At 37.1% G+C, this 21,872-nt stretch overlaps 1 protein-coding gene across 2 annotated transcripts in view; it reads left to right on the forward strand.

The window, feature by feature from the left end:
* Positions 1–301: 301 nt before the first annotated feature.
* The window catches only part of Rnf138 (ring finger protein 138), a 32,213-nt gene continuing 10,642 nt past the window's right edge, over positions 302–21,872 (forward strand). For both annotated transcript variants that reach the window (XM_046428399.2, XM_046428401.2), the window contains exons 1-3: positions 302–424; positions 992–1,174; positions 21,224–21,389. In XM_046428399.2, the coding sequence (XP_046284355.1) occupies positions 1,065–1,174; positions 21,224–21,389 (276 nt within the window). In that variant the 5' untranslated portion in view covers positions 302–424; positions 992–1,064. The remainder of the gene's footprint in view (positions 425–991; positions 1,175–21,223; positions 21,390–21,872) is intronic.

Below are 21,872 nucleotides of genomic sequence, written 5' to 3' on the forward strand. Positions count from 1 at the left end.
TACCAAGATGCTGGGGGTGTGTGCAGGTACGTAGGCCCGCACCCAGCCGTTGACGTCACAACCTGCCGAAGGCGCCCAGCGCCAGTTGCTATGGAGGCTGCTCTCCTCACCCCGCCCCTCCGCTCTGGGCCTGCAACGCGAAACCCTACTGTGTTCGGTGACCGGCTGGGCAGGCTGCAGGCAGCGCTATGCCACGGGAGAGCTGCTGGCGGGGGCGATGGGATCCCGGTGCACCATGAGCCTTGGGTCCCGCCCTTTCTTGGGCCGATGAGCACTGCGCACTCCGTTCTCCTTTTGCCGTGGGGCCTCGGTTGCGAGGGCAGCAGCGGCGGGACCAGAAGCCCGACGGCGACGAAAGGTCACCTTTCTACGAACCCGCGACAAAGAAGCAGTTCAGCCTACAGTGCCGCTCCGGGGCTCGGAAGTAAGGGTCTTCGCCCACGAAGGCGGGGCAGGGATGCGGTGGAGCGAGGCTGGGAGCAGGAAGAGCAGTGCAAAAGGGTGGGTTGCGGCCGGAGAGGTTAAAGAAGCGAGGGGCGGGCGTGGGGAGCTGGCGGACAGCTGGGAAGAGCGAGGCCACGAACGGCGAACGAGGGACTAGGCAGAACCGCGGCCGGGCCCCAAGCTCCGTAGGCGGTGGCCTCCAGTGGGAGGACGGCTTGGGGGCGGGACGTAGTGCCGTGGCCACTGAATGGGGCTGGCCTTAGACTTGCGCCCAGCCCACGGTGCCTGCGAAACCAATCGCTGTTTCCTGCGCCCGGCCTCCTGAGGAGCACCGCCTCCGAGTTCCGGGGGCGAGGGGGGCGGCCCCTCGCCCGGCGCGTGCGGCCGGAGCGCCGCTGTGTTCGGCCCCGCCCCACCCCGCTCGGAGTCCCGCCCCACCCCGCTCGGAGTCCCGCCCCACCCTGCTCGGAGTCCTGCCTAGGTCCCCGCCCCCTTCCTGGCGCGAGCTTCTTCCTGACGCTATTCCCCTCCCCCCGGGTCCGCGCAGGGAGTCGGGCTCCGGACCGCCACCGCCACCTCGACCGCTGCTGCCGCCATCGCCTTGTTCCTCTACCCCCGTCATGGCCGAGGAGCTGTCCGCGGCCACGGCCTACACAGAAGATGATTTCTACTGCCCGGTCTGTCAGGAAGTGCTCAAAACGCCAGTGCGGACCGCGGCCTGTCAGCACGTGTGAGTAGACGACCCCTCCCCCGCGCGGAGCCGGGTGGTCGTTTGGGTTCCTCGTCTGGACCCGGACCTGCGACTGAGGCCTGGAGGGAGTCGAGCCCCCGAGGCCTGCCGGAGCGCCGCCCGCCTCGGGGGCCTGGTCCCGGCGCGTCAGAGCCCGGGGCAGCCCTCCGCCTGAGACCAGGGCCCGCTCGCCGCGCCCCTCCGCCGGAGCTCCCCGCCCCGGTTTTCCTGGGCTTAGCACCCCGGGGCAGGGGTCGGGCCCTCCGGTGGCTTCCATAGGCCGAGAGGCCCCTGTCCTCCTGGCAGGCCCGGGAGGAATTGCAGGGAACGTGGAGCCTTTTTGTTTCCTAGCAACCCGAGTGCAGGCGGGGGTGTCGAGTGTCAAACCCGCTAGTGCCGGCACTGGCCGCCCGCCGGCCTCCTGCTTCGCTTTCAAGTTTTTTTTCTTCCTCTTTCAGAACCTTGGCCTGGTCCTCCTTGATCCAAGAGCTTTTAATCTAACTTCAGCCCTGCTTCACAGACCACTTTTGGATCGGTTTTGTTTCATTTAAAATTCCAAGAATCTACTAGGATGGTCTAAAATGAATTTTCTTCTCTTATGTTAGAACTGACAGGGTTTCCGGATATTGAAGTGGTAGTTTCCCTTTGTGTTATCTTCTGTTCATTATGACTCGGTTACTACAAGAGTGGAGGTAAGAAAAGAAGAGTTCTGTTATGAGGAATGGACTGAAGATGAGGTACTAACTCTAGGGGTGAGGGAGAACACAAAGGAATTAGGTGAGGTCACATGGTGCTGTTTAACTAGGCTTATTTATAGGAACAACCTCCATCATTTTGTAGACTACCAGACTGTCGGCAAGGATTGAAAGGAGACCTTCTTGAAAAGGTATACAGTAAACTGACCAACCTGGCTGATGACCAGAGTGCCTGGGGAGTTTTTAAGTAAACATACCAATTCCCAGGCTCCATTCCAAACTTGCAAAAGAATTTCTGGCAGGTGGGAGCTGGAAGTATTTTTATATTTAAAAAAATTGAATCGGGCTTAAGTTCTGAGCTTGCAGACACAGAATTGAACAAGTTTCTGGACATATTTCTCCATTCACTTTTTTTTTTTTTTTTGAGAGTCGGGGTTCTATAATTTTGTGAATAATTGGTAGAATTTTGGGTCCCTAATCACAAATGTTACTACAGATAACTTTTGGTAATCTTCCCTGTACCTTATTAACTCTACTATTTTATCCCTTGATTGTGCTAGTTGTGTGAAACGACCATGTAGTTTTTCAGGATTGAAACATCAGTTATGATTTTTGTGTCTTAAATTCTCTCATCATTTGTTGCAACAAATGCAGGTTGTTGAAAAAGTATTTTAAGATGTCTAGGACACAGAATACACTTTCTGTCTTTAATGGTCATTATTCATTATTATAACTTGAACCTTTCCTATATTTAAGAAAAAGTAGTTCTGTGATGACAAAGAGGGGAAATAAAAGGAGGAGAGCAGGCAAGATGAGGAGTTATAATAATTGCTAAGTTTATATATGCATGGTAGATATCATGGACAGAATCATTTCAACTATTCTTTGGATCATTGTCCTCACAGAACTCATTGTAATTTTTAGCTTCCCTCAAAATTCCATGTAGATCATTCTAGTCTATTTCCTTTATGGTGCATTTGAAATCAAGAACTATAATTTGACTTTGACTTCAAAGCTATAGAAAAGAGTGGATGTTTTTAAATTCAAGACCATTCTCAAATCAATTCATTGGACTTTGAGGCTTCAGTGTGATCAAAGTAGCTCCTTATCTCTACTGTCCCCCACAGTTGCTTTATAGTTCTGACTGAACAATTAATTAAAAATAGACAGAGTGAGCCAAAGTTTTATTTGGCAGGGGTGGTATTTGTGGAACCAGGGTCTTGATTGGCTGGAAGGAATTTTCTGGGAAATAAGATTGGGGGGAGAGTTATTGGATATTAAATTCAGGCCATTGCATATGCCCAGCAACCATTCTACTGCTGAGCTACATTGCCAGTCCTAGAATTATTTTTTAAGTAATAAGTTTACTGTGTCATTTCCCTTTTTTCACCCAAAGGACAGAGCTGTGCCTTTAATCAAATTTATATTTTGCTACAAATTCAGTTGTTTTTTTTTGTTGTTCTGGGGATAGAACCCCAGGCCTCATGCGTGAACATTCCCAGCTCCTCGAATCAGGTGTTTGGTTTTTTTTTTAATTTTTTTTTTTTTTTTTAGTTGTAGTTAGACATAATACTTTTATTTATTTATTTTTTATGTGGTGCTGAGGATTGAACCCAGTACCTTGCACGTGCTAGGCAAGTGCTCTACTGCTGAGCCACAACCCCCTCCAATCAGGGTTTTTTTTTTTAAAGAGAGAGAGAGAGAGAGAGAATTTTAATATTTATTTTTTTTTAGTTTTCGGGGGACACAACATTTTTGTTTGTATGTGGTGCTGAGGATCGAACCCGGGCCGCACGCATGCCAGGCGAGCGCGCTACAGCTTGAGCCACATCCCCAGCCTCCCATCAGGGTTTTTTTAAAACAATATTTTTAGTTGTAGATGGACACATGCTTTTATTTTTTTATTTTATTCATTTATTTTTATGTGGTGCTGAAGATCACACCCAGTGACTCACATGTGCTAGGCAAGCACTCTACCACTGAGCTATAATCCCAGCCCCCCAAATCAGATTTTGATTCAGAGCTAGAAAGGGATGAGATAAGAACTTTGGGTCAGTCTGGGTCTGTTAGAAAATAAAAACAAATTTTCATTGCCAGTGAGAGGAAAGGATTTTTCCATTGAGTTTTCTAGTCAAAGAAGCAAATTCATTTCTATTAGAATAATTTTACTAAGGGCTGGAGATATACAGCTTAGTGGTAGAACATTTGCCTAGCATGCTTCAAGGGCCTGGGTTCAGTCCCCAGTATTGAAAATATATATACATACACACACCTATCTATATGTGTGTATGTATATGTAGAGAAAAAGGGATACTATTGAGAATAATTTTACTAAAGTATTTAATCTCCACTTGTTCCTTCAAACAAACATTGTTAATGTTTTTATTTGCCTTGTTCAAGAAATACTAAATGCTCTTTCCCTGGAGACTGTTAATAGTCTAATGGAGAAGACTGTTAAATGACTATGGTATGGAAGAGATTTCAGTGGAAATTTTTATGTGAGCATAGAGAGCACATAGCTAAATAAACTTGTTAATATAAGGACAATTTTCTTGGGAAATACCCTGATTAGGTCTACAGAGGATGACTCTGTATCCTGACTTCATAGTTTGGAGCCAGAGAATGAGTGTAATAGAGATTGAGCTTAGAGATTTTGGCAGGAACTTCCTTTGTAAGCTAATTTGAATGTTTTCCTGAAAACCAGAGAGACCTATTAAATAATTTTTGGCAGGGGAGCAGCATGATTACAATTCCATTTTAGAAAGTTTATATTAGTGTCAGGGTTCAGCTTGGCAATGGTGACCCATGAAGATGTTGATGACACTTTGGCGTGTGAGGGAGAGAAGTGATTAGAACAGGAACTAAGGCAGTGATAATGGAAATGGAAAGAAGAGACTCCTGATATTTTAAGGTCTTTATAATATAAAGTCTGATGTTCAGTACTAGATGTATATACTGTGTATAGATCTGGAATAAATGGAACTAAAGTTATGGGTGTGGATGTAGTCACTGAGGGAGGTATATGAATTGAAAGAAGGAGGCCTGGATAGATAAAAACAAAGTGTTAGAGAATACTTAAATGTCAAGTAGAGAAAAGTACATTCTGAGAAGGAATGGACAGAATCATAGGAAGAAAACTAGGATTGAATGTGACAGTGGAGACTGAGATATAAATACTATTAAGAAACCAGCAGCATCAGGTGCCTTAGAATGGTCAGATAAAATATTTTGAAAAACATGTAAAGACAAATTAAGAATATTAACATCAAACAGATATTCAAAATAAGGCTTCAGACGAAGGTTCACAATGTTGAAGTGGTAAGATGTTTATCTCTTGATGTTTTCCATTAAAGCATCATTAAAACTAAAGGTTTTTTGAACCTCTATTTACACTGTTCTGAATAGTCAAGGAAGTACCTCTCATACACCATTTAGAAGTAAAATGCAATCCCAAGAAAATTACATTTAACAAGAAATTTTGATTTCTTGCAAAACTTTTCTCTTTTTGCAGTACGTACGGGGGGTTAAACCCAGGAGCTTTCCATTCCTAGTCTATTTTACTTTTATTTTGAGACAGGATCTTCTAGCCTTGAACTTCTGGTCCACCTGCTTGATTCTCCAGAGGGACTGGGATTACAGGTGCCATTGGACCTAGTGAAATGGAAATCTAATTAGTGTTTGCTTTGGGGCATTTCTGTAAGGAGCATCTTTTAAAATAAGTTAATATAAATTAGCTTCCACTTCTCATTCAGCACAGAGTTGTATGATTCCCTACATTGACCTGCTTAGGTTATCCAGTCCCTGAATTTTCAGTTTATATTTTTTAAAAATTTGAGCGGCTTTATTGGTATCTTATTGGAATAGTTATGCTCTAAATAGGTACTTTTAAAATTTATTCTTTCCTATAGATATGTTAAAATTTTGAAAGTCAAGCTTATATAGGTTCTTATTGATTTAATAAGTTGTTGCTTTAATCTATCCTTTTTTTTTAAGATTTTTAAGACTATCTAAATTCTCTTGACATATAGAGTGGCATACTTTTAAAAAATTTCAGTATAAATACATTTCAGTATTTATTGGGTAAAGGAATGAATTGGTTTGTGTTGGGACACAACACAGTTTAACTATAGCTGTATCAGTTGGCTAAGTCAGTTAACCCCATTCAGCTTTTCTTGCATATAAAAGATTACAAATCACCTGTTTTCACTGGGGTTTTGCACAGACAAAATGAGGTAATGTTTATTTATACTAATCTTATATTTGTGTTTTATATTTTTCTTTATTTTTAAATATTTTTTAGTTGTAGTTGGATACAATACTTTGTTTATTTGTTTATTTTTAAATTTTCTATTTGTTTAATTAGTTATACATGACAGTAGAATACACTTATATACTTTGATATAACATACATAGATGGGAGATATTTATTTATTTTTATGTGGCGCTGAGGATGGAACCCAGGGTCTCACATGTGCTAGGCAAGCGCTCTACCGCTGAGCCACAACCCCAGCCCCTGTGTTTTATATTTTTCAAAACAAATAAATTACTATTTAAAAACTGTAACATCTAATATCAAAAGTTAGGTTGCTTTTGAAAATCAAAAGAAATCTTTTGTTTTTTGACTTGGATATTTAAAGCCAAAGTGAATCATGAATAGAGAATTGATGGTTTTAAAGGATTAGGGGAAATACGACTTTTCAATAATCACCGTTAACCTTACATATTTTCCAGAGATATGTACATAAACAAGATTGTAGATGTTTTATTTTCCGGTTTTTCATACAAAGGACAGCAATCTGTATATATTCTCTGTGCCTTAATATTTTCATATACTATCCTAGAGATTATTCCTATTAATACATAAAAGGGGCTACCTTTGCCAGGCATGGGGGCACATGCCTGTAATAATAAAAGGACTTGGGGGCTGAGGCAGGAGAATTGTAAGTCTAAGGCTAGGCTTGGCAACTTAATGAGACCCTGTCTCAAAATAAAAATAAAAGGGCTGAGGGATGTAGCCCAGTCGTAGAGCGTCCCTGTGTTAAATCCCTAATACCAACAACAGAAAAGAAGGTCTCACATTTTTTTTTTTTTTTTTTGGTGGGTATGTAATATTCATTCAATTTACCAACACTATATAGTGATCGACAAACCAAATGAAAGTACCTTATGGAATATATTTATTTAGTCTTCTAATATCTCATTGTTTGATACGTCATCATTGCTTATTTATTCAATCTTATTATGAACATTAGGTTGTTTCTAAAAGAAATGCTGCAACAAGTAAAATTGTACAATAGTCCCCCACATCTGAGGGGGATGCCTTTCAAAATCTCTAGTCATTACCTGAAACAGCAGATAATATTGAGCCCAGTACTTTCTCCCCCCCACCACCCCTCCAGTACCAGGGATTGAACCCAGGGCTTTGAATATGCTAGTAAGCACTCCCACCACTGAACTGTGCCACTAGCTAGCCCCTTTTAAAATTTTATTTTCAGTCTTGCTAAGTTGCCTAGGCTGGCCTCAAACTTGGGATCCTTCTGCCTTAGCCTCCCAGTAGCTGGGATCACAGGTGTTCAACACCTTGCCAGGCTTGAGCCCTGTACTTCCTGTTGTGACACATTGCCATTAGTTGGAACATCTTTTCTGTGTATGTCTTCCATCCATAAATTTAATGTATTTTTCATCTTAACTAAGTAATGTATTGAGGCCATAATTTTTATAATTTGAGATGTAATAGCAAAATTAGCACCAATTTCTTTTCCATCACAGTTTTAGGGATAGAAGTTTCTTAGATCTTCAGCATTAACATATACTTTTTTTTTTTTCTTATTAGGTTGAGAACTTTACCTTTTCACTTAATAGAAGCACTTTATGGCTTCTCTTTGGCATATGTAAATTGCCAGCATCACTATTTTGTGTTTTGGGGCTGTTATTAAGTAAAATAATGTTATTTGAACACAAACACTACCATATTCAATAACTGATCTCATAACCAAGGTGGCTGTAAAGTAACTAATAGTGTATATAGTATTATACTGGGTGGGCTAGGATGAGATTGCATCATACTGTTCAGAACATTGTGATCAGGCTGGGGATGTGGCTTAGTGGTAGACAGTTTGTGTGTATGGTTGGATCTCGCTGCAGAATAAACAATGCAAAATTTAAAATTTAAGATTTGTTTATTTCTGGAACTTTGCATTTAATATTTTTGTACTGCAGTTGACTATGAGTAATTGAAATGGCAGAACCTGCAACCATGGATAAGGTGGTGGTGGGGAATACTATATATATATCATTTTACTCTATAGAAAATTTTTATTGTAAGGTAAATCCTGATAGGTTCAGTTGCTGGGTCAAAAAGGATAAATACAAAGGAATTTGTCAGCTTTGTCATATATGATAATAGCTCTAGTGAAGTGTATTATATGAAAAATGCTTATAGTTTTGATTTGAGGACTGTGGATTATGTATCTTTGGGTTAAAGGATTTAATAAGTTTTGGATTAGAATAAGATAAATTGACATTTATTGCTTTAGCAAATATTAACAAATGTCTGTTAGGTACTTGGTACTATTATAGTGCTGTGGTGAAAAAATAGGTATGATCCCTTCCCTCTTGGAGCTGGGTGTTGGTGAGATACATTTTGATTAAAATAAGCACTCAGGGTGTAATTACAAATGCATCCATGGTAGGAGGGAGAGAAAGAGCAAAAGTATAAGATGGGGAACAGACCTAGTGTGGGTTGGTGTGTTAATGAGTGGACAGTCAAAGTCCCTTTCTTGGAGAAATGATATTGTTGTTCAAATCTAAGTGATGTGTGGGTGTTAATTTGTGGAGTGCTTTGTGTATAGAACATTCTGTGAAGAGGAAGCATTCTGGGCATAAACCCTGAGGTAGAAAGGAATATGCAGGACTTTGTATTTTAATGATAGAAGTATCTTCTAGGCTTTTATAGAAACCTTTTATAGGCTTCTTAATTTTTTGTTTTTAAGCCTTAGTTTCCTCATTATAAAACAAAGGATTTATTTTTTATTTTTAAGATAACTGGAAATTGAACCCAGGGCCTTTCTTATGCTAAAAAGTACTCCACTATTGTGCTATATCCTCATCACTTTTAAAATTTTTACTTTCAGGTGGGGTCTTGCTGAGTTGCCCAGGCTGTCCTTGAATTTAAGATCCTCCTGCCTTAGCTTCTTGTCTAGTTGGGATTGTAGACCCGTGCCATGACTAAAGGAATTTTTGAAAAATATTTTCTTATTTTTAAGACTTGAACTTAACATATGTAAAGTTTTGGGGACCCTGCGTGGTACACATGAAGCACTCAGTAAAAGGTAACTGGTATTTTTATGGAAGATATCCACATTCCATTGTCTTTGACAAATCATTTTTGTTTAGTTTAATAAAGTTGATAATGGTGCCTAGAAATCTTTTTTTTTTTTTTTTTGGTACCAGTGATTGAACCCAGAGCACTTGAGCCACAACCCTTTAAAAATTTTTTTTTTTATTTTGAGATAGGGTCTCACTAAGTCCTTAGGGCCTCTTTAAGTTTGCTAAGGTTGGTTTTGAACTTGTGATCTTCCTCCCTCAGCCCCCTGAGCTGCCAGATTACAGGCGTGCACCACCACCAAGCTGGACTAGAAATCATTTTAAAATCCATTTCTTTACTTGCTAGCAAAGCTTTGTCTAGTATTTCTTATTAAATTGTTACATAATTATTTTTCCATTCAAATCATAGATACCTCTAAGATATGTCTGAAGTGATGATTATTGTGATAGCTTGTTTTTTGAACTTAGGTTATTTTTCTATTCATTTACTTTCCTTTTGTATATTATTACATTTCCTATGATCAGATTTGAGATGATTGAGTATTTAGATGAAGTAAGTTATTGTGCTGTTTAATTCTGTTTGTTAAATATTTTAAAAAATGATCTTGTTTTTGGACCATCTGCAATTGAATTATACTACATTTCCATTTGAATTTTAGATAATTTGCCATTCTTATTCAGTTAATCTCATGTTTATTAGAGGGGATTCCTTTGCCATTGTTTTATGTATCTTTTTAGTATATTTGAATTATTAAAAAACTTGATTCTTTAGGGATTCTTGAATCTCACTTGGTGATTTTACTGTTTTAGCACAGTTTAATATGACTTAATAATATACACACAAATTTGTACATTGGTGTGCTTGCACATCCAGTTTGCAGGAATTTTTGTCACTTTTGTTGTCAGTTGTTTACCTACTATCTGTTATGTAGTAAGTACTGAACACATATTTTTCAAATGAACGTGCATTACAGTATATGGACATAATTTTTTTAAAAATCTGGTGAGTTAAGCTCATAATTTTGCCTTTTTTTGTATAATCTTTTAAAAATTAAATGTTTTGGGATCTTTTTAGATCTGCAGATTTTGTGTGTGTGTGCAACTTTATTTTTATTTTTATTAGTATGTGTGTTGTTCTGTGGTACTTGGATTGAACCCAGTGCCTCTTGCATGCTTGTATGGTAGTCATTTACTCTACCACTGACCTACATCCCCAGCTTTTTTTTTTTTTCCTTTGAAGACAGGGGCTCCCTAAATTGCCCAAGGCTGTCCCCAAAATGGAATCTTCCCGCCTTAGCCTCTTTAGTAGCTGGGATTACATGTGCAGCTGATTATAGGAGGATGATACTGTTCCTGGCTCCTGTGCAATTTTAAGAAATAATACAGAGAATCTCTGTATTCTGAACCCGTTTTCTCCACTGATAATATCTTGTAAATATCAGAACCAGAATATTAAATTGATAAAGATACAAAACATTTCCATCATAAAGATATTTCACATTGGTGGGCACAGAGGTACATGACTGTATTCCCAGTGACTTGGGAGGCTGAGACAGGAGGATGACAAGTTCACAGCTAGCCTCAGCAACTTAGGGAGGTCCTGTCTCAAAAATAAAGGGGGCTGCAGATGTAGTTTCGTTGTTAAGTGCCCCAGGTTCAATCCAGAGCCCCCACCCCACCAAAAAGATAAATAACTTTGCCTGTTAGTAGCCATCCCCAGCTTCCCTCCTTCCTGTACCTGTAACTTCCTTCTTAACCCTTGGCAAACATTAATGTTCTTTTTGTTATGATTCTGTAATTTTGTCATTTTAAGAATCTTAAATGGGGGCTGGGGATATGGCTCAAGCAGTAGTGCGCTCGCCTGGCATGCGTGCGGCACGGGTTCGATCCTCAGCACCACATACAAACAAAGATGTTCTGTCCGCCGAAAACTAAAAAAATAAATAAATATTAAAAAAATTCTCTGTCTCTCAAAAAAAAAAAAGGCTTAAATAGCTGGGGTGTAGCTCAACATAGTTTCTGAGTTTGATCTCTCCACCATTGCAACAGGAACAAAATCTTATATATTACTCCTCTGTGTAAATGTAATACAACCCATTTAATTATTTTTTTAAAAATATTTTTTAGTTGATGGACCTTTATTTTATTTATTTGTGGTGCTGAGAATCGAACCCAGTGCCTCACACATGCTAGGCAAGCACACTACCACTGAGCCACTACCCCAGTCCCCATTTAATTATACAGAAATTTTATGATGATACAAATTGTATCTCAGTCTAGCTGTTAGAAAATAGAATGTTATTACTGCTAACTATATTATATTAATGTTATAAATTGAGTTAAACAAATCTTAGAATTTATTTTTTCACTGAACATAGTTCTGTAGAGATTCAAGTTGTTTCTTGTGTGTATCAGTAGTTATTTGCTTTTATTGCTGAGTAATATTACATGGTTTGGATGTAACACAGTTTGCTAAGCTATTTACCCATTGAGTAAGTCTGAAATGGCCAATTTTTTACTATTTATAAGTAAATTCTGCTGTAAATATTTGTGTATAGGTTTTTATGTGAGCATAAACCTTTGTTTCTTTGGGGTAAATGCCCAATAGTATAATTGTTGGTTATATGGTAGTTGCATGTTTAGTTTTTCAAGAAAATGCTAAGTTGTTTTCCATAGTGTCTGCACCTATATTGCAGTTTCCTCTGCAGCCTCACCAACATTTTTTGGTGTTATTTTAAATTTTGGCCATTTTGATAGGTTTTAATGATATCTTCTGGTTTTAATTTGTGTTTCTGTAATGACAAATGATGTCAAACATTATTTGATATGCTTATTTGCCATCTCTTTACCTTAGGTAAAAATGTCTTCATGTCTTTTGTTCTTGTTTTAGTTGGATTGTTTGGTTTTTAACTGTTGCTTTGAAACTTCTTTATATGTTCTAGATATTAGTCCTTCATCAGATAAATGGATTTACAAATATATTTTCTCAGATTATGGTTTTGTTCATAGAACAAAAGTTTAAAAAGTCTAAGAAGCTAAAAATCTCAAATCAACCTCAGTGTGCCAAAATCAAGGTGGTAGTAGGGCCCTCTTCCCTTCTGAGGCTCTGATAACACTCCAGATCTCTGTTTTCACGTTCGCATGAGTTCTGTGTGTCTATGTCACATCTCCCTTTGCTTCTCATTTATAAATATATTTAGGATAGCAGTTAGGGCTCATTTGGATAAACCTGGCTAATTACCTCATCTCAAAGTTCTCAGTTGAATCAAATCTCTTAACCATAACATTGCCTTTTCTGGCGAGTTAGAAAGCGCATGTATCTTCGGATGGCTATTATTGACTTTAATACTATCTGTGATCTGTTTTGAGGTTTTTGTTTTGTTTGCAGTGCTGGCGATCAAATTCAGGCCCTCCAGTGTGCTAGGCAAGTGCTCTGCCATTAAACTGCATCACCAGCCCTTGAGTTAGTTTTGTTTAAGGTTGGAAACAAATTGAGGTTCATTTTTTTGCCTATGATGTCTGGTTGTTCCAGCATTATTTATGAAAAGTGTCTTTCATTGAACTGCTTTTACTTCTTTGTTAATCAATTTTGCAACTAAGATATATTTTTGCCAGCCTCTAGAATCTTCTTTGAAAGTTAGAGTATCTACTTTATAGAGACTTACAGAGCAGCTGCTTTTTAGGGACCTTTTGTTTTTGGTGGTGCTAGGGATTGAGCCCAGGACCATTTTTAGAGACTTTTAAATTAGTTTTGCATTAATTATTTTATTATATAGTTTATTTCAATTGGAAATGTTGATATTTTTTCCTTTATGTCTTTGTATTTTTAATTAGTCCTAAGTTAATTTTAAACCTATTGCTTTCTTTCTTTTTTTTTTTTTTTGATTAAAAAAAAATAAATGACAGCAGAATGCATTACATTTCTTATTACACGTATACAGCACAGTTTTTCATATCTCTGGTTGTATATGAAGTATGTTGACACCTGCTTTATTTCTTATATGAATGTTTTCATTGTGTTTTGGGTGAAATTTCCAGTTTTTAGTAATGCGATTAATATTTGAAGTGTTATAAATTGTTCAACTAATTTATTACATAATTTTGTGGGATTAAATCAGAATTTTTTTTTTCACTTTTAATACTGGAAACTGAACCCAGAGGCACTTTACCACTGATCTACATCCCCCAGCCCTTTTTTAATTTTTAATTTTGAAACAGGGTCTTGCTAAGTTGTCCAGGCTGACCTCAAACTTGTGATTCTCCTGCTTCAGCCTCCTAAGTAACTGGCATGATAGGCTTGTGCCACTGTGTCTGGCTTACCCAGCTTAAACATTTTAAATTTTGTTGTTTTTAAAGGAGGAAAGATTTAATTAGGTTCATGATTTCAGTCCATTGTTAATGGGCCTGTGGTAAGCCTGCATATCATGGCAGAAAGGCACAAAGGCTTGGGGGAATAGTTTACCTCATAGCCTGGAAATTTTGGGGGGCAAGGGAGAGTGCAAGTGCCTAGCTTAAACTTTTTTTTTTTGAGAGAGAGAGAGGTAATTTTTTAATATTTATTTTTTAGTTTTCAGGGGACACAACATCTTTATTTTATTTTTATGTGGGCTGAGGATAGAACCTAGTACCCCGTGCATGCCAGGTGAGCGCGCTACCGCTTGAGCCACATCTCCAGCCCTAGCTTAAACTTTTTAACATGAATGTGTTTATAACCAATATAAGCTATTGTTTTGGGTATGTGATATTTGGAGGCTGCCTCAATTCCACTTTTTCTATAGGTCTGTGGTTATCTGATTTTGCATGGTGTGGTGATTTTTAGGAATACATACGTTGGGTGATAATAGAATTGTGTTATAATAAATCTTGTAATAGATCTTTCAGAGTCTGTATGTGTTCACTTTTCCAAGTCTACGAATCTACATTTCTGTGTCATTCAAAAGAAAGTTGGTATAGACATTTAGTTAAAGTAACCTTATGAGAGGTATTTTCATGTGGATAAAAAAACAACCATGAACTTTATATTCACTCTTTAGTCAAACTGAAGTCAGTGGCAGGGGCATGTGCAAACTGCACAGTCTTGTCTCTTTTTTTTTTGGTACCAGGGATTAAACTCAGGGGCACTTGACCACTGGCCACATCCACATCCACATCCCCATCCCCAACCCTTTTTTGTATTTTTATTTAGAGACAGGGTCTTAACTGAGTTGCCTTGTGCCTCGCCATTGCTGAGGCTGGCTTTGAATTTGAGATCCTCTGCCTCAGCCTCCCAAGCTTCTGGGATCATAGGTGTGTACCACCACGACCAGCAGTTTGTTTTCTTAAAATTGAAACATGTCATCCTAGGATCATTCCTAATGGTTAATTAATTCCAAAAGAGTGAATTCGGTTATATTGGTGAAACTGATGATTTTTACAGTTCTGTCAATATGAAGTATAAATCTCATTCTGGAGATTGTGAGGTCCAAGATTGCCGCAGTCTGGCTGGGCACAAAAATCACGAGCCACTCAAACAGGAACAAATTTTATTTTTGAAACTCCCCCGGAATTCCCTCCTACCGCACTTCCCCAACCAATGGGAACTCTCCAGGAGTCCCATAGCAGGCAGAGGTGGACAGCAGGGGTCTAATATCCATTTGAATGCAGATCTTAACATAATCATATCATCTCAATGGCTTGTTGGCATCACCTTTCAACCAAAAATGCCATGCATCATTACTACTTGGCTATGGCTCTTAGCACAAGATGGCAGGGCTGCATATTATGAGGGTCTTCTTGCTGGTGGAGATAGTTCCAAGGCCACTGAGGGTAGTGAATGACAAGAGGGGTGCCTGGGAACTTTTATTTTTTGATAGGCATAGGATCACAAATTAATGAAAAAAAATGACTAATTAAGATAGTTTGGGGGCAGCTTTGCATGAAACCACTGCATACATGTTTTTCAGATGGATTAAAAAATGAAGGGCAAAGCTTTAACTTTTTAGTAAGAAATGCGGGGAATGTCTTATCTTGAAATAGCAAAGTCCTTAAGAAAGCTAAATCACGAACTGAAATTTTAGGGAAGAGTGATGAATTTAGACTATAGTAACATTTAAAAATTTTTTATATCAGAGGATCACAGACAATGTTAAAGACAAATGATAGAATAGTGATGTGGTCTGTTCAAGTACAACAGATTGTATCAGATAGGTTTTTACATGTTTTTTTTTCCCCCCCACTCAACGTTAATGTTTTATCCCATCATCAAAAGGCATTGGAAGCAAAGTATACTAAAAGTAATTGAATGTAACAAGCCACACAGAATGCGCAACAACTATCTTCTTGGTTCAGTTGGTCTTGAGTTCTTGGAATACCTATTGCATTTTTGCCTTTCCTTTGTGCATTTTACTCTGCTTTCATAATTTATTAGCTCTAACTATTTATTCCTCTGCCCCTTTTTAAAGTTCAGGGTAAAGTGTTTATTAGGAATGTAGTACTTTATAAAGCTTTAGTGTGGAGCTATACAGAATGCACATATTTTCAGTATTTCATATGTTGTGTAATATCAGAAATGTCTAAAGTATGTACAGCAAATGATTTTAATTTGGGATTCTAGGTTGTTGATCATTTTCTGTCAGAACTTTGAGCATCATTCCATTCTTTTGTCATCTGTAATTGCTCATGAAGTATGATGCTGATCTAATTTTCATTCCTTGGTAAATGGTCTATCTTTTACTCCCTCTTGGAAAGCTATTGGAAGTTGAAAAAAGATTATTTAAAAGTTTCCAGTGATCTGTGTAGGTGTGAGTCTTTTAAAATTCATTGTACAGGTTATTCACTTGTCTCTTATTCTTTTTTTATTTTAAAAAAATATTTATTTTTTAGTAGTAGTTGGACTCAATGCCTTTATTTTATTTATTTATTTTTATGTGGTGCTAAAGATTGAACCCAGGGCCTCACACATGCTAGGTGAATGCTCTACCGTGAAGCCACAACCACAGCTCCCAGTTGTCTCTTATTCTGCAGACATGTTTGCTTACTGCTGGACTCTGACATTCTTTTTTTTTTTTTTTTAAGAGAGAGAATTTTAATATTTATTTTTTAGTTTTTGGCGGACATAACATCTTTGTTTGTATGTGGTGCTGAGGATTGAACCCGGGCCGCACGCATGCCAGGCGAGCGCGCTACCGATTGAGCCACATCCCCAGCCCCCCCCCCCTTTTTTTTTTTCCCAAAATAATTTTCCATTGTCTGTCTTCTGTTTGGTGGTTGTTGGGCTACAGAATTAGGGAATCTTATGGTTTATTTCTAAAGAAATTTATTTTCTTTCTAGCTTTATTTATTTATTTATTTTTTAATTTTTTTGTGGTACTGGGGATTGAATTTAGGGCCCTGTGCTAGGCAAGTGTTTTTTTTGTTTGTTTGTTTTTAAACCCAATTAGAAGATAATTTTAATTTTTCTGTTTTTTAACAATTTAATATAACTCTTAATTAAGACCTAATTAAGACCTTAACGTAAGTGTAATGCACATATGAAAAAAGGTCCCTATTGTAAATGTCTAGCTCAATGAATTTTTTCCAAACTGAGTATATCTGTATAGTCATCAAACAAAAGAACATTGAGAGCACACTGAAAATTTCCCAGTGTATCTTTCTCCAAGGAAAATCTCACATTCTCCAAGATACCCCAATGATGACTTTGAAAATATTTTTTTTAGTTGTCAGTGTTCCTTTATTTTATTTATTTATAGGTGATGCTGAGAATTGAACCCAGTACCTCTGCACATCCCCAGTGTGGGGTAGGGGAGGCGCCTTTTTTTGTTTTTTTTTTTTAATTTTATTTAGAGACAGGGTCTTGCTGAGTTGTTTATGGCCTCAATAAGTTGCTGAGGCTGGCTTTGAACTTGTGATCTTCCTGCCTCAGCCTCCCCAAAATTCATTGAGCTGGACATTTATAATAGGGGCCCTTTTTCATATGCGTATTACACTTAAGGTCTTAATTAGAGGTATCCTTTACATCTTAATTAAGAATTATATTTAATTGTTATAAAATAGAAAAATTAAGTTTATCTTCTGATTGGGCTTTAAAAAAATGCTTAAAACAAACAAACAAACAAACAAGCAAAACACTTGCCCAGCACAGGACCCTGAGTTCAATCCTCAGTACCACAAGGTGTGTGCCACTGGGCCCTACCTACTTTTTATATTTTCATTCTCATTATAGGAACTGTAATTCATTTTGTAAATAAGCCACAATTTATTCTTCTATTGATAACATTTATATAGTTTTTAGTTTTAAGCTATTGCATATAGTGGGCTGCAAACATTCTGGGAATTTTTTTTTTTTTATTACATATACAATGCTATTTGGTATGTATTTTGGAGTAGAATTTCTGGGCTGTAGTAGATACTGCCAACTGGTTTCTCAAATGGTTGTATCAGTTTACACTCTCTACCATCAAATAAATGTTGGTTTACACCTCCCTTTTCATTTTTAGTGAAGTTATTTCTTTTTTAGTCTTGTTGAATAAGTGGATTTTGAAATTTTGATATCTTTCCTCTTCCTAAATAATAACTTTTATTTGTACATATTAAAATTTTTAAATATTCTATTTATGGAAGTATTAAGTTATCCAGCTTACTAATTAACTATTTTTAATTGCTATTTCACTTTATTTCTTGCATTTGATTCCATCTTTTTTATGCACAATTCTCTCTTAGCAGTGAGTTTTGCTGATATGGACTTTGTTAACAGCTTCGATTCTGAATTTAAAGAGGAAGGTTTAGCTTAGTGATAGTTTTACCTTCATCTCTAAATATTATCTCTCTTTTATAGCTTTGGTAGACGTAGCTTCCACAACAGTACTTAAGTCTTGGTTCCTTTTCTCTTACTCTTAAACTCCTTTGAATTGTATATGTTTAAATTATTTCTTTAGTACTCTTCCACCTTGTCTGCTCTTCATATTCCCTCCAATTTCAAGATCATATTTCTAATTGTTTACTGGATATTGTGCATTGAGATTATTTTTGTGGTACTTTGAAATTAACACTTATACTTTCTATGCTAGATAATTCTTCCAATATTTATTAACTTGGTGAATACAGTCACCTTTTACTCAGTCTTCCAAGTTAGAAATCCTACCTTTCTCTCCTACAACTAATTATAATTTTTTTTTTTTTTTTTTTTTTTGTACCTGGAATTGAACCCAGGGGCCACTGAGCTACATTTGCAGACCTTTTTACTTTTTTTTCTTTTGAGATAGGGTCACACAGAGTTTCTGAGACTGTCCTTGAACTTGTGATCCTCTTATCTCAGCCTCCAGAATCCCTGGGATTACAGGCATGCACCTCAGTGCCTGGCTTTTTTTTTTTTTTTTTTTTAAACAGGAAGCTCTATCCAAATGCAGGCAAAAACATTAAGATAGTGGGATAGACAAAGGGGGGAATGAAGGGAAAGGAGGCTTGGGATAGGGAAAGACAGTGGAATGAATCTAACCTAACTTTATGTATATGAATATATCACAGTGAATTTCACCATCATGTACATCTATCATACACTAATTAAAAAAATAAATAGCAGAAATATCAATAGAGTATAGAGGGAAAGGAACGGGGGAGGGAGGAGGGCAGGGAAGTACTGGGAACTGAATTAGACCAAATTATTTCAATGCTTTTATAATTATGTCAAAATGAGTCCTATAGTTAGGTAAAAGAGCTAGTTAAAAAAAAAAGAAGAAGTGTTTCTCTAAAACAGAGCTATTTGTGTTCCTCCCTTTTAAAACCTGTTTTAGTGAAGACCTTATTGTAGTTTAGACTGTTGTTTCTAATTATTGCTTATTTAAGTGAGGGAGCTATCTGATGCTTCCTTCCCTCTTTTTTTTTAATATTTATTTTTTAGTTGTAGTTTGACACAATATCTTTATTTTATTTATTTATTTTTATATTTATTTTATTTATGAAGTGCTAAGGATCGAACCCAGAGCTTCACACACACTAGGCAAGCGCTCTACCACTGAGCCACAACCCCAGCCCCTCTTTTTTTCTTTATAGTCCCTCAGGTTGAAGAATACAAATACTGAGCAAACAAAGTATTTAAATAAAAAACTTATTTAAAAATTATAAATCATACAGATAATAAATTTAAAATTTTTAGTTTAAACAAATTTGTAACATTATTTTATAATTTGAGCATTTATGCTTCTAGAGTTATCAAAGCTCAAATGGCACTTAAGACTTTTGGGGTACCCTAGGAACTTTGGTAAGTATTGATATATCGTGATCTGAAATGTTGAATAGTCATTTTCCAATATCTTCACTGTTACAGTTTTTATCTGGGATATATCCCTAAAAGCTCATTGGTTGGACAATGCAGCAGTGTTCTAAGTTGGAAAGAGTGGATTATGGAGTTCTGACTTAAATCTACTTGATGTATAATATTTTGAATGTGTTGGTAACTGGGTAGGTGGAGTTTGCCTGGAGGAGGTAGCCACTTGGGGGTGCAGTCTTGGGGACTATGTCTTTCCTTGGCCCATTCCTCTCTGCTTCCTGGCTGCTATGAATTGAACAGCTTTCCTCCATCATGCCCCTCCACTATGGTGTTTTGTCTTGGAGCCTGCTAACCATGGACCAAATCTCTGAAACTGAGCCCAAAATAAACTTTTCTTCCTCTAAGTTGTTGTGAGTTGAGGTCACAGTGACAAAAAGTTGACTTAACACACTCAGTTATATTGGTTAATTTATTGACATTTTATAATTATGCATAATTATGGGCTATAATTAGATGCTTATTTTTATAATTTTTAAGACTAGTTTCTAGTTTAACAAGTGAAAACTGATGTCTTGGTCTTATTTGCTTTGCATTATTTTGATTCCTTGTTCTGGTGAATATTATTAGTGTTTTAATTTATGGTCTTAATTGATAATCACTTCTAATGTCTTTAATGATATTAGCTACTGTTCTACTGTTTGCACTTTCCTGACTCAGTATTGAAATCATGTGAATAACTCAATTGTAAATATTTTTACTATTTTATGGATTAGGAAACTGATTTTAGAGGGGAAAAATGATTGTTCAGTACTACATAGTTAGGGAACTCAGATTCTCATTTTTTATTTCATTGTTCCCTCACTTTTATTGGTATAAATTAGTAATGTTGATACATTTGATCCCAAATATAGACACCTATATGGCAGAGCCAGGATAAGAGCCTGTGATTTATCTGGCTCTCTTAAAAGCAAAATGATCAAATGTGGTAATTAGTGTGATCAGAGGACAATAAATTAAAATTTTATTTAGTTAGTTTGGTTCCACTTAGAATGTTGGCTGTGGATGTTAATGCTAGAAGTGTTCTTAAATATTTCTTAAATTGTATTCCTTTGTATATCATTGTGGGAAATTTTTATATTTCCTGACCACATAAGTTTGGGCAACCATTATGTTTTTCCTTAGCAGAGGAAACAGTCTGTTCTTCCAGCTTTGCTAATTAATCTATGTATTCTTATTTTGGTGGTGCTGGGGATCAAACTCACTGCCTCACTCATGCTAGGCAAGTGTTCTATCACTGTACTTTCTACTTCTAACCCTATGCAGTCTTGTTTAATAGACCTAATCATATTTTGTGGGAACATCTTGATATTATATCAGTTTGAGGCAAAAGATGATATGGTCCATCCTTTCAGTTTGTAAGGGGAGAAAATGGAGATCCAGTATAGGTGTGTTTCACACACCTGCTAAATGGCAGCGCCAGGATAAGACTCAGTTCTTCCTTTGTACCATGCTTCCTGTGATAATGTTACATAGTAATATTTATGTTTTCATATACTATTAAACAATTGTAAAGTAGATCTGTAGCTGCTTTTATGTTCTCATCTAATCTAGTTATTAGTCTTATTCTCTGAGAAATAACATATATAGTTCTTAAAATCCTGAGATGTACTTATGAATAGCTTAATGTACTTAGCATAAATATTTGTCCAGAGTCACTTATTTAATCATAGAAATAAAAAGAGTACTTTTTTTCTGTAATTAACATGTCACAAATGTTTGATTTAGTTTCTGTAGAAAATGTTTCCTGACTGCAATGAGAGAAAGTGGAATACATTGTCCCCTGTGTCGTGGAAATGTGACTAGAAGAGAAAGAGCGTGTCCAGAACGGGCCTTAGATCTTGAAAATATCATGAGGAAGTTTTCTGGTAGCTGTAGATGCTGTGCAAAACAGGTAGAGTAAATGCTCTTTGAAAGTTAAAAATTCTACTCTGAAGTTTTCATTTGAGTGCTCTTGGTGGGTGCTTACACTGTTTTAAAGAGAAAGATATTATTTAGTTTTGGAATTGAGTAGAAAAGACCAAAAAAAGTTGTGGCTGTAGATTTTACTAGATTATAAGCTTATTGAGAACAGAGATTGAAAGATAAAATCTCTGAATTGTCATACTTTTTAGCATGGTATTTCTTGCAAATAGCTCATTAATTACTTGCAAAATTAATTGAGCACTTAGTTCATTTATACCCATTGTGGTGGATTTAATGTTTAAATAGTTTTTCTGACAATAGCATCAGTATTGCAGCTTTGTACATAGAAATGTTAATCATTCGGCCAAATTGAAGTCAACAAATTCTCTAGGGTCCTGCTTTATTTATGTATTTATCTAAGAAATCACAAAGTATTTGGCAGAAGACTTTGGTTAATTTTTAAGTAACAGGT

Source organism: Marmota monax, unplaced genomic scaffold, assembly GCF_021218885.2.
Source record: "Marmota monax isolate L192 unplaced genomic scaffold, Marmota_monax_Labrador192_F-V1.1 WCK01_AAM20220418_F8-fsc00031, whole genome shotgun sequence".
Classification (NCBI taxonomy): Eukaryota; Metazoa; Chordata; class Mammalia; order Rodentia; family Sciuridae; genus Marmota; species Marmota monax.